This window comes from Achroia grisella, unplaced genomic scaffold, assembly GCF_030625045.1.
Source record: "Achroia grisella isolate CSIRO2021 unplaced genomic scaffold, CSIRO_AGI_Agris_v1 utg660, whole genome shotgun sequence".
Lineage (NCBI taxonomy): Eukaryota > Metazoa > Arthropoda > Insecta > Lepidoptera > Pyralidae > Achroia > Achroia grisella.
Genome location: NW_026712984.1, coordinates 1,077,479 through 1,096,860, shown reverse-complemented (window position 1 = coordinate 1,096,860; position 19,382 = coordinate 1,077,479). Strand labels below are relative to the sequence as shown.

The following is a 19,382-nucleotide window of genomic DNA, read 5'->3' as shown; positions in this document are numbered from 1 at the left end:
ACACATGGGGTATTTTGTTTAATGGAGGAATATTGATTTGCTTGCTGGGCACTAGAAGAAAGAATATAGTTGTAATTCAACAGGAATGACCATGATGGTTGTCTTTCCGTTCATTCCATCATTTCGTTTGACGAATGACGCGTGGAGGTCGACCTGACATTGTTATTTTGCTGGCAATGCGGCCACTATCCGCATTACTAATAATTACCTACTTTTTCCCGAATGGCATAGTATCTGGTATTATCGATTGTAGAAGTTGTGTTGACGACTGGACAGCCCAAAAGCTGAGTTTATTTGAACTCTATTTGCTTATAATCTAAAAGGCGAAACTACCACTGTATTTTGGATCAATTTGGTTTGTTAGCCTCGGTTTGGTCTTTAGCATACTGTATTACATGTTATAGTCGCGGGTTCAGTTCTCGTACACTACAAATATTTGTATTTATGATTATTGTTATTAGATATTTGTTTGTGTTCTTATGTATTTACAAATAACTGTTTAAAAGCCTATGTTCAGTACTTATCTAGTACTCTTATGTGAGCCTTTTTAGTTCTCTTCTCTTTTTTCTCTCATTGGCCTTATTCGTCATGTTTACCAGTTGCTTAGTACCCATATACTAGTTGGCTCTGTTATGACTATTATATTTTTGTGTTACTTATGTTATATTGCATTCTCTTTTAAAACTTTCCCTTTTAAACCAAAGCCAGGCCAGCCAAGACAATATGTGCGTCTGTCATTATGTAGTTTACGTTCTCATAAACTGCTATGTCATTTTCGTCAATTGCATATTACGGTATGAAAGTTCAAGTGGTGTGTACGGAGTTTTTGTTAATAAATTAGTTGGATCTGCTATTAATACAGATCGCGTTACACAAATAGTTGGCACATCTGACGTTCACTGTTGCATAATTGTATATATACGCTGTATATTTATTGTTCTCTAATAATTATAGCACTTGAGTTGGGTACAGTTATATGTAATGAATGTGACTTTGAACTGTCGTTACTTTTTCTCGTATACTATGAAATTTACCAATACATAATAAATTGAAATGATTGTGTCGGCTGTCGCCCAATAGACTCATTGAGGTTGTGTATAAAGCTCGCTTAGTATGATATAATGAAATAAATACTACATTAAAAGCTCAAAAATTAAAAATTTTTGAAAATCGAATCTAAAGTTTTATATTTTAAATCTAATTCTAAAAACTTTAATTGTAGTGTTATGACCTTATGACTGTGTTAAGCGTCCGATATAACTTTAATTCTAAACTTCCACTAATTACTCTGTAACTTATAATAACGACCATTTCTTATTAACTGTTGGTCATTAAAGTCTCGGACATTTTTTTATTCATTCATCCCTAAGGGCACTTGGATGTCTGCGGAGGGCGTGGTAACTCAGCGACCTTGAGCAAGGTCGCCCCATCACGGGCCGACGCATGCTTTTTTAACCCATAAAATTACCCATAAAATGTTGAACGATAATATCCCTTTATACAGAGTAGACAGATGTACAGAGGCAACTCTACAGCTTATACATACATTCAGTTTATATTATATTAAAATTACATAGTATAAAACAAAGTTGCTGTCGCTGTCTGTCCCTATGTATGTTTTTTTTTAAATACAATTTTCCATAGACATATTCGTCCGTGCCTTTTTTAATTTACTTTAATATTATTATATTTCTTTAATTTCCACTTTTGTACAACTCCAGCCGAGATGTTACAATTTGCCTAACAGTGGCACCGAGGCAGACCTTATGTATGTTTAAATATTTAAAAGTACATAGTAGTACATATACACCCGCGCGAAACCCGGCGAAAGCTAGTATTAAAATAAATTAGAACTTAATTATAAACCTTTTTTTTTATCTTACACTTATGGTATTTAGACTAGGTCTTTTATCGTGATATGATAATGCCAGTCCCATCGTATCTTATTACTAATCTTATCTTCTACTGTACAATGAAAACAAACATTTTGCTGGCGATGATACAGGATCGGATATACCGTGGTACATACCAACATCAAGCCGATTCAATCCAATTTTTTAAAAATACTTTATATGGTTGAATTTAAATGGAGGGATATTTTATGAAAGTGAAATAGCCAATATGATCGGCTATTGGTAATCGCTGTATAAATATTAAAAAAGAAACGATTGGTGTCATCCAAGCCATGGTATGACGGCATATGTGGGACGTAATTTTTGGGCCCATCCAAAAATTACGTCCCACATATGCCATACGACGGGGCGGGAGGGGCTTAACTTAGTGACGTCAAATTTAAAAATAATATATATTTTAAGTGTGAAAGATACTAATTTCTAAACTGCAATTTGCTTATGAAGTAAATTACTTCTAGATGTAAAATATGTGACGTTACACTCTAGAGAGAGAAAAAATTCACAAATTACAGTTGGTGACCTAAATTTTTATCAGATGTAACGTAAAATATCATATATTACACTCCAGACGGCGAAATCATATAAATGTGATCAGCTGTGACAATGGACACAAAATTAAACAAATTTGTGTGACAAAATTGATTAGGCGGCCCCCCCTAACTTAATTTAAAAAGTGCTGTTAATTTAAAATACTTTAATATCTGCATGCAGCTACTCTGTATCAGTAAAAGTGGCTCCACTGAACTTTTTGCCTGCGCAGGCGCATCGAGGAGGGTAACAACCGCTTTATGTGTGTGTGTTACACATATGTCCAAGGAATCGAAGTAAAAACAATAGTTTTTATCATATACTTTAACAGTAGAGGCGTCTAATTAATTGTTAGATAGAAATGGTATGTTAACAATATAAACTTAAAAATTATTAAATAATATTATATTATACTAGCTGTGCCCGCAGTTTCACCGTTAAGTTTCAATAAAAAATATATCCAATGTGTTATTCTGATGCATAAGCTATATTACTGTAAAGTTTCATCAAAATCCGTTCAGTAGTTTAAGAGTGAAAGAGTAACAAACACCCATACTTATAAACTTTCGCGTTTATAACATTTTTAAGATTAAGATTTGTTGCTGGCACCTTGTCCACTATTATTTTTATAAATATTGTATCATTTTGGTATCTGTTTTTTATATGTCAGTTTATGACTACTTTACTGTAAGGTCTTTTGGGATATATATACATATTTTTTATTTACCTTAACAACACATTAATTATTCTGTTTTTTAATAAAATAGTATTGTATTTATTAGTTCTTTTTATTGCGATTATATTCAAATTCAAATTCAAAATATCTTTATTCGAGTAGGTCTATTACAGACTCTTTTGTAAGTCAAATCTACCGTCAGTTCGGAACAACATATATATATATATTACAGATAGTATAATAATAATAATAATAAAAACTCTTTATTGCGCATAAAAAATACAAATAATTACAAAAAAAAAAATGCGAATAAAAGGCGGCCTTATCGCTCAAAGCGATCTCATATCAGTAGTATATCAGTCTCAGTGGAGGATCATGGTCATGAAATTACCAGGAATAAATGGTGTAATGTTTTCTAGGAGACACCTCCGTGGAGGTAGAACTGATGTAGTTCATTGCTAGCCATACGGGCACTGGTCTGCATTCCCAACAACCTCCTTAACCTTCATAAGATTACGTGTAAGTATACGGTACGGATGGGCTAAATCTTGGTCATATAAACTTTTAAAACAGTCAGGCTAAATGGTGTTAAGGGCAAAGGACGCTTCAACATGCAGTCATAAAAACACGACAGCGTCGGGTTAACTAACTGACCTTTAATTCTGTCGGCCGTGGCAGGGTTAGCTGTACAGTAATTGTTTTTTAATGCCTCCTTTGTAAGCGAATATTTGACATTTTCTGAAATAGTGGATTAAATATAAATAAATTGGAAAGTGTAGTTATATTGTCTTAGTTGATTAATACTTAGACTTATAAAACCAGACGTAAAATCGTATCTGTTCGACTCCATAAAAAATTGTGTCTTAAACAAAGTGTTTGTTTCAAACACATTTAAAAATAGTTAAAAGAACAACGAACAATCAGACATAGCACTGTAACTAATTTTTTTTATTAATATAAAGAGATACTGTATATAAACTGTTATATTACATATTATAAAATTTCAAACTAGACTATGTATTGCTTTTCATTTATAAAAACATGTGCTGCCATCTATTGGTGAGAGGAGTAAAACTTTTGCATCAATAAGTTTTATAACACCAAAATAACCAGAAAATTAGCTCTTACTAGTCCTTCAGAGATAATATTCGAAATATGATGTTTGATGACAACGTCGACCCTAAATAATTGGATTAATACAAGACTAACAGTATTAGTAATTAAGTAGATAGTCATTACTAATAATTTATTTGTTGTCCTTAAGTTATGCATGCGATAGTATGCTCGTAAAACGAAGCTCGACCGTTCTCAAGTACAATATGGGGATTTGTTTATGCGAGCTATATTTTCTATTGTTTATTACATACGGTGCGTACTTTATTATGCGGGCTGATGTTAGGTTCAATGACCTGATATGAGTAAAAGCACATGAAATGTGTTGGTAGTACATTTCAGAGCTAAATATCTGAAGCTGGCAGAATTTTTAAGGATGCCAATAATAGTAAAGTAGATTATAGGTAAATTTGTTATTATTTTTATTGAGGCTTAAGTAGGCTATGTGACCAGCCTACTTAGGTTATGTAGACTTCATAAAAAATATTATTTGCCAAAAATTAACAGCTTGAAATACATATTTTAAATTGGCAATTTTTATGTATGATAAATGTTAGATATGTTAGATGATTTTGTTTATTCGTTTATTTGACTGTAACAAGTAAGTGATGCATCTGCCTGTGCTACCGGTATACGCTGGCGAGGCTTTGAAGTCGGATCCGAGAGCCCATCGTGGCGAATTTACCAAGACTTAATTACTATAGTTTCTACGAAGAACAGGCGGTATATATTATACATTGCCAACAGTTGGGCCACTTGTCTTCATTACTAACAATGCCGTCTCTCCTGAGTTATCATATTATTCAACTGTAACCACTTACTTTGAAGACTTGGCACAAAGGGCCGGAGTCGGCAACGCTCACGTAACACGTAAGCCTATGGACGCCTGGTGTTTCAGGCGTCCATAGGCTACGGTAACAGTTTATCATCAGATGGGCCGTATGCTTGTTTGCCATTTACCACCTATGTGGTATAAAATAAAAAACTCGTGGTTACTTCTGTCCTATTGATTTGAAAATCAAAATTATTGGCTACAGCTATAGAACACCTTTTATATTTACCCTACAAACAAAATAGTTCAATATTTCCTGGTCATTGAACACATTAGCCGTCATTATAATAATGAACAAATGTTTTGAATTTTTACTGCAAAACTAAATTGAATTCAATTGAAATCAATATTGATATAGATTCAAGAATAGACTTAGAGTAGATATCTAATACAGTTTATTCAATTACAGGATGGTTCTCAGCGTGCGGGTGCCGGGGCGGAGCGCTGGCGTCCCCCCGGGGCTCCATCGCCGCTCTGCTTCGGGCGCGAGCTTTTGCTCTCGTGTCGCCGCGCGCCATCTCTGCATATCGGGCGAGGCCGGCTTCCGGTGAGTTGCTTTGTACTGACAAACTTCTAGCTATTCCTGAAATCCTGGTACTATGGTAGGCTAGCTAGACCTAGATATTGGTTGGAAAATAATGTGTAGAAAAGGGACACTTTTTGATTTTTACATATATAAAGTTCTTTCGGTTATCATATTTGACAACATATTTATGGATATTTCATCCCAATTTATGTTAAACTTTTACATACAAACACAATTTTAGACTCAATATGAGTTTAGGATTTTATTATAGGTAAAAATATAGATGGTTCTTTCTGTATTAAATGTTTGAGTTACTTTTATCGATTTTAGATGTGGTCGATAGCTATTACCACTCTAGATCCCGTGGGTACTCAACTTTTTTTATGTAACTCAATCTTAAATAATTATCTTACCAACGATCAACCATTAATGGTTTTTTTCATCTGGTCCAAATCATAAGAGATAGCGTATTTATATGTAAACAGAGAGCGGAAGGGTGGGGGCACAGTACGAGCGGGCGGCGGCGAGACCCGGTACGCCGCTGCGGCTTGCCGGTGTCTTCGCAGACGGCAGCAAGGCCAAGGCGCCGAAATACGCACAGCTGATCGATCCGCAGGGGAATGTAAGTACAGTAGTCATTTTTTTATGTAATTAGTAGTAATCGCGACAGGTTGATTTATAAAAAAAATCTATAATACAATGTAAGAATGTAATGTAAAGTATTTCCTTACTAGAAGTTTATCATAATAGATTTAGTTTGTTTGTTCAAAGTTTTGTGGTCAAATAGTGACCCTCTGATGGTATCTGCATACGCTAGTGAGGTATCAGTAAGAGAATAAATGTGATTGTGAAATCAGGTCATTGACCTACGAAGATTTACTAAGAGACCGCGTGGAAGTCGACTTGTTATGACACAATGGTATCAGTGGTTCCATTGTAAGTAATGTTGAAGAATTTGAGAATCCCCCTCTAAGAATGGCCTCTCAAAGAGGTCGGGTTGTCACACTAATATTGGAACATCATTACATCGTATCAATGTCAGATATAAACTTGAATGATTACAAATAATTTGTATAGACTTAAAATAGACCGTAAAGACATGTGAATAAAAGACATATAAGTTGAATTAAGAACTGTAATAAAATGGATATTAAAGTAATACGCAATTACTACATAATTATGATTTCTTGCTCTACATCTACAATTGATGTTTTATAGATATAAATTACTACACCGCAAATGTAACTCAAAGATTTATATTGTTAATTCACAGACAGACAGACGGTTGCATTGATTTTATAGCCAAGTAATGTAATTAATCGTACTAGTGTGTAATTCATAAGAGAAAGCGATTAGTTTTTGATTTGTTGAGCGTAATGTTGTGTTAGAATTCATAAAAGAAAATGCAGACTCGTATTGTAAGTATTTTTTATTGTAAGTATTTTCTCAGTAGTAAATGAACATAATGACAATCTATATCACCCTTTTGTTGAGCACATGTCCCAGAACTTATTTGCCTTACGCTGTCCAGATTATTTGGTATAAACTTGTATTGAAAGTTCTGTTTCCTTAAACTAGATTGTGTTTAAATACGTTCAGAAACGTATACTAATAAAAATTCGTAGGATAGTATTATTACTCCTTCACAAATAGATATAGGTTGCATATATCTTAAAGACACTAATATATATTTGTAATACAATTTTTATATATCTTCTGTGGAGAGATAATTAGAAAAATATGAGATATTTAAATGTACCAGTGTTCATTTTAGGACAGTATACTTTCATATATAAGTAATTTTTCGACGATTTTAAAGAAAATGGAATATATCTGAAATTTAAATTTACTTTCACTACCATCTCTTATGATTTGTACCACAGGCTTTACATTCACAACTACATACAAACGAGTAAGTTTATTGCAATACTAATATCGATTAATCAAGTCCATCATGCGGTACGCAGTCTGTGAACAGAGCAAAATGAAAAAGTGTTCTCGATGCATACTTGGTACAGTACGATACTCTATTCGATCCTCGTTCGATATTTGATGTTTATCGATTTTAAATTATAGCAGTGTGCATTGTGTAATAAAAAAGAAGCAAAGTTATATAACTATGTCTTTATGGTTGTAATAAATGATCTGTTGACTTCGATTTTTGGCACTTGACCCTACTGTTTGTGTGTTAAATATTTTCGGCCTACGCATGGTTTTTATATACGATGATATAATATTGCGCCCACTGACACTAACGGTATACGCTGACTGGGCCCCTGTGATACTATGAGTCTGGATATAGCAGTAATTAATATCCCTGGACAATTCAAACAGTACCATCTAGTATCTAGCTAAGCAGAGCCTGTAATATGAGTGCTAGATAACTGATAGATATATATTTTTTTGGTAAGTACATATAGGCAGCACCCAGACTAATACGTACAATCATATTTATGAACTAGCTGTTTTATGCTAAAGAATTATTCTAAAATAAAAGTAGCCTAAGTTACTCCTTATTACATTAGCTAACTGCCAAAAAATTCCCGTCAAAATCGGTCCAGCCATTTCAGAGATTAGCCGGAAAAAACAGACAGACAGACAAAAATTGTAAAAAATGTTATTTTGGTGTATGTACCGTATTTATATACATATGTATGTAGTAAAAAACGGTTATTTCTATATTACAAACAGACACTCCAATTTTATTTATATGTATAGATTATAATTTATATAGATGATAGGTTGGGTCCTCAGCATATTTGCCATTCTAATACACTATAAAAAAACATAACCAGTACCCGTTGAACTTCTCATTTGTTGCCATTTCCGACGATTAACTTAGTCCTGCCTCCATACCTTACAATTTAACTATCATATCTCACCCGTCAGGCAGGAAAACGGCTTACGAACTAAGCGGCTTAGTGCTAGAAAAAGTATACTAGAAGTCCAGAATTCACAACGAAAACGACTTCATACAAAGTTACAGATGTAATACATCCCTGTAAAACTTACTAGTATTATAAACGCCAAAGTTTGTGAGTATGGATGGATGTTTGTTACTCTTCCACGCAAAAACTACTGAACGGATTTTGATGAAATTTTACAGTAATATAGCTTATATATCAGAATAACACATAGGCTATAATTTAATGAGATATTATGTAAATTGGGCGAAATTTATATAATCTATACATATAAATAAAATTGGAATGTCTATTTGTAATATTGAAATAACCGTTTTTTACTACATGCATATGAATATAAATATGGTACATACACCAAAATAACAATTTTTACCATTGTTGTCTGTCTAACTGTCTGTCTGTTTGTTCCGGCTAATCTCTGAAATGGCTGGACCGATTTTGACGGGACTTTTTTGGCAGGTAGTTCATGTAATAAGGAGGAACTTAGGCTATTTTTACTTACTAACTTTAAGCTACTTATATTTCAGAAAAAATCTTTTACTTTAGAAAAATAAAGTTAAATTCCACGTGGACGAAGTCGCGAGAATAGCTAGTATATTATATAAATATCTGGGAAGTGTGATGCGGACGACGTTGCGCGGGACAGCTAGTAATATATAATGGTTAAAATTAATTAAAAGACGAGTAAAACAATTTTCTCGAAGACACACTTGTTGGACAGCGCGCGTACGAATATGCCTTCAGGCAATCGACCGAGTCTTGAAGTTTATAGAATAAACGTGTAAGACATGAAATTAATTCCATAGAGAAGCTGTAAGGATAACAAAATCTTTACATTTTATAAAATCATGACGAAGCGAAAACTGTCTGTTGGTTTGTTAATGATTCAACTACTACCAGTTACTTCCATTAGACCGCATTCAGAACCGAGCAACAATCACTGGTAATCAACGTCTTTGTGACAGACTCTATACATTGGCTCTGCGGCGAGATATTGCATTTGTGTGCATTTATTACTCTTTTTTTACACTAATGTATTTAATTGAATTAGTGCTAATCGGTGGTTTGTATTCACACACTAAAACTTAAATTGTAAGTAAGGATAAATTATTTAAAAGAGCAACACACAAGTTTCTTGCTTGTTCTTCTTGTGATGAGACAGCATTCCGAAGGAGCGGTAGATTAAAAAAAAAATGTTATGACTATTCAAAAGTGCTTCAATGTAAGTTTATTTGAATAAATGATTTTCTATTCTATTCTAATGCTGTTGGCCGCAGCTGGCTTTTACAGTTTGACTGGACGATGCAGATGGCACTTCAAGCTCCAAACGGTCGACTGAAGGCCAACTCCCGCCTGATGGAGCATCCGTCAGGCGGGAGTTGGTAGTACTTTAGTCTGAGGACACCGCTAGGGGTTCCAACCTCGGCTCAGATCGTCGTAACTTTGATCTCCTTTTGAATTGGACGGGAAATCGATCGGAGTGGAAACGAATATCATTCATTTCAATTTCAACGCAACGAAATTTTTACCGCACACATCACGGAGAGTCTTCTGAAAAATTGTTAATAAGTAATTGAAAAATAGATTAGGAAAATTGAATTGAATGACCTTAGGATTTAGGGTTCAAATTGTTTTGTACGCCAACTGAAAATAAATACCACAATCATTGACATCACACTGTTATGAGAGCAGAAAACAATACAAAAACATAAAAAACCTACTTAACGCTCAAAAGAACATTACGGTTTTTCTTTATTTTCGTTCGACATCCCATAGTAACACAGCAGGACTTCGAGAAACAGGACAAAGTTATTTCGAAAACGAAAATAAACAAAAATGACACCTATTTTGTATTCAATACAGTACAACGTTAACGCAGATATATTAAATGGAATGCGAATCCTAGACGACCTTCTTGTAGTTTGATGAGTTATCTGAAATAGACCTAAACGCCTAGGAAATAAGGTTCTAGATAAGTGCAAGTGTAAGTTTGTAATATCGGGGCAGTGTCCTCGGGAGGCGTGCTGCTAAAACCTTTGAATAGGGTTGTCACGACTTCAAAGTAGCATCTTTTTGTTTTTATCTGATATTCGACGTTTACTGGTAGGGGAACAGCACTGAGTGATATATGACCTTTATAAATATAAATTACGTTTTCACACTGTTAGGCCGCGAGTACACAGTGTTAAGGAGAAAGTTCTTATATATTTCAATGGGGTAAGAAAGAAAGAAAGAAATTACAACACGTTATAATTCCTTTCCATTCCTATTGTTCAAATCTACCTCGGTAATATATTTAAAAATGAACAAAACAAATTCCCATAATAATATTATTATTACAAAAGCGTGTACGTTTATTGTCTTATTACTACTAAAAGGCTAAACGGGTTGTACTGAAACTTTACATCAATATTTGAATCAGGAAACCTACTATACATATAAAAAAATTGGTTTGGTCGCGGGAATCTGCTAGTATCTATTCTATAGTTAACGATATTAAATTACATTTAATGAGCAACCCTAATAGATCCGCTGCGAAAAATGATACAGAGTCTGTCTTTTGTTTATGGCATAATGAGTCCCTTAATTATGTAAGGACTCGACCAGCTCCTTAATATTGCCAGGGGCCAGTACTCAAACTGGTCGAGATGTCCAATGTGAAATCCCTCGATAGACATTTTTTGTGTATTAAAAGAATTCAATCTTCATTAGTTCAAAAGGTTATTTAAATTATTAAATGATTACATTTATTCATTTTAGAAGTCTATTATTAACTAAAGTGAGTTAGACTTTGAAATAAATAGGAGAGAAAAAAACCTGTTACATTAAAAGACGAAAACTGAATGAAGAATTTAATACCAAATGTTTAATCGTTTTCAAAATAGGAAATTATAGTTTTCAACCTGCAAAGAATACGTCACATATATATTTATTTATTATATGCTTAGATATAATAAATAAATATTTTAGGATTCTTTGTAATAGGAATAATTTATAGATTATCATCATTATTATTATATAGTAGCTTTTGCCCGCGGCTACTCTCGCGTTAATTTATCCCCTTAGGGGTGGAATTTATCAAAATCCTTTCCTTAGGGATGCCTACGTCATAGTAGCTTTATGCATGCAAAAGCTCAGCCCAATTGGTTTATAATTGACAAAGTTTCATATAAACTTTCATCCCCTATTTTATCCCTTTCAGGGTAGAATTAATCAAAATCCTTTCGTAGCGGATGCCTACGTCATAACATCTACCTGCATGCCAAATTTCAGCCCGATCCGTCCAGTGGTTTGGGCTGTGCGTTGATAGATCACTACGTCAGTCATCTTTGAGTTATATATATTTAGATAAAATAAGTTGCTGTCGCTGTCTGTCTCTATATATGCTTAAATCTTTAAAACTACGCAGCGGATTTTGAAGCGTTTTTTTTAAGAGATAGAGTGATTCAAGAGGAAGGTTTATATATGTAATACATGTACACCCGTGAGAAGCCGGGGTGAGTAGCTAGTAGATTATAATTTATAAAACTATTTTTTTATCAATCATTTCAATGTTTGCTTATTAGAGATATACTAACGAATAATAATAACCAAAGAAAATAAATATACGATAACCTACTCAATTATAATAATACATTTTCTTATAAAATATATAAGAAAATGTATTAGGTCCAGTAATTGCACATTTAAGTGTATTTCCGTGAACTAAATCCAATAATAATCAATTCTATACCATAGAGTAATATAAATGTCATGAATCTCATCGAGTATCTCAATATGTGGTTCTCTATGACCCATAAATATGTGTGCTACTTTGTTTATGAGTACAGTAGGACAATATTAACGTTTTGAATAATGTTTCTCTATCATTGTTTATGGTTTAACGCAGCTTTTAATTATATTCAGATAAGGGCATGCTGCTGGCTCGATATATTTGGACTCTATTACCAAAACAATCGATAAATTTACTCATTTATTTTATATATTGACTTGTTATATCCGATACACATATATTTTTCATACGTAGTCTCTACTTTATAGGTACGGTGTAACTTGATGTATATAAATATATTATATTAAATAATATTTAAAATTTTGACTTATAAAGTTCCAAAATATACAGTTTAAAAAAAACTTATCTGTACACCTTTACATATAAATAAAATTGGAGTGTCTGTTTGTAATATAGATATAACCGTTTTTTACTACATGCGTATGAATATAAATACGGTACATGCACCAAAATAATTTTTTTACATTTTTGTCTGCCTGTCTGTCGGTCTGTTTATTCCGGCTAATCTCTGAATTGGCTGGACCGATTTTGACGGGATTTTTTGGCAGGTAGCTGATATAATAAGAAGTAAATTGGGCTACTTTTATTTTAGAAAACATAGTTAAATTCCACGCGGACGAAGTCGCGAATACAGCTAGTAAAAAATATATTTCATTTAAATCATATTGCAATTAAATATTATATTTATTATAATAAGAAACCATTTATCAATAAAATTCATTTTAATAAGAAAAGCAGGTTCTGAAAAACATAATTCTCGTCTGTAAGCTGGATATTCACTAAGAATAAAAACAAAATACCGCCGGAACACTAAAATGGCTGTTAGAGTTAATAAATGATGTTTATCTCACGTTATCTATCTTAAATCATATAATTCCATAACTATCTAGAAGCCAACAATGTTTCAAATGACTGGATACTATTTGAGTCATTCGAAAATTTCTACATTACCAATTTTGAACCTGACTGCCGCATAGCTCGCAACAAAGAGCAAGCTATTCAGTAATATTTCTATTGAATTGTACCCTTACAGAAATAACGTAAATAACTGATACAATAGGAATTTAAATATCTTTAAGACATGAAAGGTGAACTATTCGCAAGTAAGCGACAATATATCGCTCGATACTTTTAGATCGAAATTTTAGAGTTATTCTTTCGAAAAATATTGAGAAAGTTTTAGTTCAGTTTTAGTTCCAAGTCCTGTAATTTAGTGACTGAAATATTAAGAGACAATGATGAAAGCTAATAACTTTACATAAATATTTCATTTATTATTATTTATTAGGACATTTACATTTTTTTACTTTCCAAATTTTGTAAAAATTATTTCATTTTATATATACTGGTATGAATAACTTTATTAACATTTATAATTGGATTAAGTGACATATTTTTTTATACTAAAAATGTACACTACTAACACAATTCGTTATTATTTGTAAGAGATACGATTTCTTACGATTCTATATCGATTGCTGAAAGACGAACACTTTTAACGTTGACTTTAAGAATAGTACACCATCTAAAGTTAAAGCTTCATTGAAAAATAGCTCAGCCGTAATGAGATTTCGCTTCTCGTAATAAACGGTTGAATACAGCACACCGAGGAGCGGTCCTCGGGGTACGTTCAATTAAAGAGCACTTGATTGATATTTTAATCTCTAAAGAAATTGTATTGGAAATTTTATGATAACATTGTTTTCGTTCAGGATTTGTCGTCATCTTTATGATCATGGATGTATATCAGATCAAATCCGGTTTAACGTACCGCTTCAATCCCAGTCACGGGTTCGATTCCTCGCACGATGCAAATATGTGTTCTCATTTCATTGATGATATTTGTATTCATAGTCATGAATACAAATATTTATATCGTGATCGTCAATGAAATAATAAGTTGTTTCTATAGGTCTCAGTGATTTGTACGTACGAGTATATTATGTACTAGCCATGTACTTTACTTTTTTTCATAAAAGAGTTTTTCTAAAATAAAAATAGCCTAAGTCACTCCTTATTACATTAACTACCTGTCAATAAAAATCCTGTCAAAATCGGTCCAGCCATTTTAGAGATTAGCCGGAACAAACAGACGGACAAAAATTGTAATAAATGTTATATCGGTGTATGTACCTTATATATATTCATATGCGTGTAGTAAAAAACGGTTATTTCAACACTACAAACAGACACTCCAATTTTATTTATATGTATAGATGTTATAAAAAAACGGTTATAAGTATTTCCATCAGTTATCTAGTACTAATAACATAAGTTCTGCTTAACTCGCGACTACATAGCGCTATAATTCATAAATTACCCTCGATTATTATTACAATTCAGAAATTGTTTCTGTCTGTTTGTTTGTTATCGTTTCATCAATAAACGGCTGGAGTTATCTTGATGAAATTGAATATGAAGATAGACTGTATCACGATAACGAACATAGTGTATCTTTTATCTTAAAAAAAGCAGACAAAGTTGCGGGTAACCACTAGTAAGTTGTAATATCAAAATAATGCCTTCGAATTTTCTATTATATCTACTATATTTTATTTTGCTTCTATTCTAGTACTACTTCTATTTACTTCTATTCTAGTATTCAGTCTATTACTTCTACTGTACTCCTATTCTAATCTGGTAGGTATTCTGCTACTCGAGATTGAGATGAATCCTACAATCAGAGATCATAAAAAACAGCCCAACCGTCTTGAGTTATAAATAACGTATAGTAATTAACTTGTACTAGACTTACTTTTTGTCTACACTATTTTAATGACTCTATAGAAATAGTACTAGTAATAATCGACGACCTCGGTGGTCTACACCGCTTTACGACCGATGGTCGCGGGTTCGATTCCTCGCACGGCACAAACATTTGTATTCATGAGTATGATTGTTTGTATCGGTCTGGGTGTTATCTATGTATATTATGTATGTATTTACGAAAACAAAATTATCTATGTATATGTATTAGTTATCTAGTACGCATAACACAAGCTTTAGCTAGCTTAACTTGGGTCTAGATGGCGCTGTGTGAATAGTCCTGAGATTATTATTATTATAATAATTTCTATAATTACTTACTTCTAAGTATAAAAACATACAACACAATACAAATAAAGCAACACAATGTTATTAAATCCATTTTGGTTCTGACACGCTTACCAAACACAAAACAATAATAAAACAGTTAAACGAGTTTGGCCCCATACACACATATATATTTTGACATATAATTTGACTTTCCTACAGCAAATCATCAATTTCCAGTGTACATTCAAAACAATCATTATCTAATTTTGCAATTAGGTAGTCTCGCGATAACTTTTTTTGTTATCGCCGGAAATTTGTCGAATGTTCGAAACGTTTATCGAGTGACACAGAAATAACCCGTTACTTTTCACTTGTATGCTCTACTCATCACTTTACTGTATTGTACAGTGGGTACTTTATAATAGTAATTTAAAATGATAAATTTAATATAGTTTAGTAATATTTCTTCTGTTTTTCTGAGACAAATTCTATGATAGCACAAGAAATCGCTTTTACACCTATAAAGTTCTATAGAAATAAAAAGGAATGAATTCCATTTCTATGGATCCGTCTATAAAATAGATTTTTTGTGTTCATACCTGTACATTTTCTTGCATTTAATATGATATAATATTACTAATCAATAATAGACCTTATAGAGATGTAGATAGAAGAGGAATTTATTTCTTTTCAGTTACTAATAATTTTACGGCTATATATATATATATATAGTTAGGTTTTTGTACTAACATATATAGATACTATTTGAAATAAATAGTATATTTTAGGCGATGTTAGATTTAACTATTTAATAGGTATGTTGATTCTCAGGTATAGAATTTTTTCCCCTCCGATCGATCCCCCGTCCAATTCAAACGGGGATCGAAATTACGACGACCTGAGCCGAGGTTCGAACCCCTAGTGGTGCCCTCAGACTAAAGTCGTATCTGTCAGGCAAGACTTGGCCTTTAGCCGCTCCATAAGACCTTCCGCGGGTTTGGAGAGCCATCTGCACTCGCCCCCTAACGTCCGGTGAAGCTGTAAAGGCCAGCTACGGCCAACAGCATTAGAGTAATCCGAAAAAAAAAACAGTATAGAATTTTAATCAAAATATATTTTTTTGAGAAGACTAATCATCATTTCCTTATCCCATTTATTTGTGGTCGTCGTAGTATGTTTTTCTCTTCCATTCATGCCTGTTCGCAGTCATCGCGTTATTTACTTCCTTGTTTACCATATCATCTTTCACACAGTCCATCTCTTTTTGGCCTTCCTCTGCTCTTATAACCATCCACATTCATATGTAACACTTTCCTTAAAATATTATCTCCATTGCTATGCATTATATGTCCATACCACGATAGACGATTACTCTTGGGAAGACTAATGTGATAGCAAATTTCGGAGTTATACTACACAAAAAAATAAGGGTAATTAAGCTCCTTCTTTCTGAAGAACGGTATATAATCAAATATACTAACATAGAGTAACATGTGAGGAACAAAATTTTATGAAAAACTAGTTAAGTATTAATTTTAAATAATAACATAGAAAATACAATGCGCAAAAAAGTTCAATGACTTTCTAATATATAATTATAAAAATAAAGTTATATGCATTTTATATAAAATACAAGTTAAAAAAATCTATAATAAATTTTCTATACATTGTCCTGAAATGCATTGTGCAGACAAATTTAGCTTGACTTATGTTACATTCTAATATATGTACATACGCACAAAATACTTAAAGAAAATTACCATAGCGTGTAACCGTAAGGATGAAATTAATGGTTGAAAATGGTACACGAAGGCCATTGCAATTTCTACTTAATCATTTACATGTTTAGACTGACAATGGCTTGCATTGTAATTTGTGATATATTGTCATAACCTGACCATTTTAAGTATACGCCCTATCCAATAAATTCATATTGCAAGTGAGTCTTATGTTAATTTGTTAGCATAGTCGACCTTAGTTCTATGAATTGCACTGTAGTCTATTGTTTTCCATGGGAAACGATTTTACATAGTTACACGATTCGTCTTTTTGACAATTAAAAATTCTTTTATTACATAATGTATAGTTTTTTTATTAATTTACTGAATACAAGTGATCCGCCCCGGCTTCTATCGTATGTGTATGAGTTGTGTACATAATAACATAATAAATTGTCTATGTCGAAACATGTCTCTTCTCAGTCAAAGTATTATATATAGAAACTTTTTAAAAACATATAATTAGTAAATAAAGATTTTACTTATTGTTCAGTCTGTAATAAAGTATATTTATTAAATGTAATAGGTAAAATAATAGGTGCACGTGTGAGTTTTGATCAATTCGGCATGTTAGTAATGTTGGTAACATCTTTTATGCCCCTGTACTATGAATCCTAAGTTACAAGCCCCGAAATATTTGACCTATCATTCCTGGGCTAAAGTTAATGAAAGGAGCTATTGTGTAGTTATATAATATATATAAATACCATATAAGTCGACCTACATCAGGTATCTCCTGAAAACGGGACAGTAGGGAAAAATATTAATATAAAATAGTCGACGTTCATAAGTGACTAGAGTGTCTTACATGAATAATTATTTTTGTTTTGATTTGATTTGATTTGAAAATAACCATTGTTTCATCATCATCATTCCTGGATTTACCACAATGGATAACTGAACTGACCTCCATGCTCATCCTATAATCTTCCACTGGTGCCTTACAGTTAGAGCAGGTACCCGGCTGGCAGCATTCCATATTCATGTAAAAAAAAATGTTCCAAAGTGCAACCATAGGTAAAAACCTGACCCTAAATGTAAACATAAAGCTATGATAAGATCATAAGGAAGTATGTAACAAAACCATCTAAATTACAGATTAATTGAAGTGATAGACATACAAACGAACTTGATCAGTCTTACATCATTGTTCGCGCGTAATTCTGTTTCTCATTGGTTTTGTTGTCTAGTTTTTCGTCAACGTAACTGATAGACATCTATCTGTCACGCTCATTTAACCTAAGGTTGTAGAGATAACAATAATTTTAAAAAATAGTAATAAAATTAAATTGTTAGCAAAGCCTATAAAGTCTATAAAGGCTTCAGTTACACTACTTTAATCTAATAACCAAATTATTGACCTGAATATTGATATTTCTATGGGAAATTAAAATTAGAGATTGACAATGCTGTCAAGCTCTAATTTTAAATAAAACACAAAACATTCCATATGACAGTCTAGCCGTTACCCCGTGAAAATGTCTGTTTTTTTTGAGATAAAAGAAGTCTTTGTCCGTCCTCATGATACAATTTATCTTCACTTCAAATTTCACTAACGAATGTTCAGCCGTTTTGTTGTGAAAGGATAACAAACAAACACAATTTATCACATTAATATAGGTTCAAACTCATGACCTTTTAGGTATATAAGTCGGGATAGTGAACCACTAATGTTCTCGTATATAAATAGGAATACGTCTGCTCTGAAACAGCAGGCATAAACTTGAATCAAGTCGGATCATTGATATTCCAAGCCAGTTCTTTATGGGCACGTTTTGATAATAGCATTACCAAGTTTCTATACATTCATGCGTTCCTAGTAACTCTTAATGATATCATGTATAAGGCATACGATTTATTGTTTCAATTGTATTTTATAAACAGGGACAAAATAGTTGGGTCACCCGATGTTTCACATGCAAAACACGAATGAACTATACGCAGTTTTGCATTGAATTCGGACACTTGCTGATTTAAAATGATCTCTTTTGCCAAGTTTTTAAGATCGAATATCGATATTTCGACATCTTGAACGGGTCTGGCCAAACTGACCATGTCGGTGGTGTTATTAAAAATTCAAGAATTATGCGAATTTGATGCTTATCCGGACGAAATAAAGGTGAAGCGTGTTCGGAAGAATGTTGTTTTGAATTACAAATCGTGTATGTCATTGTTTCGGTACACTTTGAACCAAATATGGAAAGAAGATAAGGCGCTGTCACACTTTTGCATGGGTCACTCGTTATTGCATACGAACATCAGA

At 32.7% G+C, this 19,382-nt stretch overlaps 1 protein-coding gene across 1 annotated transcript in view; it reads left to right on the top strand.

Moving 5' to 3' along the window:
• The window catches only part of LOC131849572 (uncharacterized), a 131,123-nt gene that overhangs the window by 99,925 nt on the left and 11,816 nt on the right, over positions 1-19,382 (top strand). The window contains exons 3-4 of the mRNA XM_059199665.1: positions 5,472-5,609; positions 6,074-6,210. Coding sequence (XP_059055648.1) covers positions 5,472-5,609; positions 6,074-6,210 — 275 coding nt within the window. The remainder of the gene's footprint in view (positions 1-5,471; positions 5,610-6,073; positions 6,211-19,382) is intronic.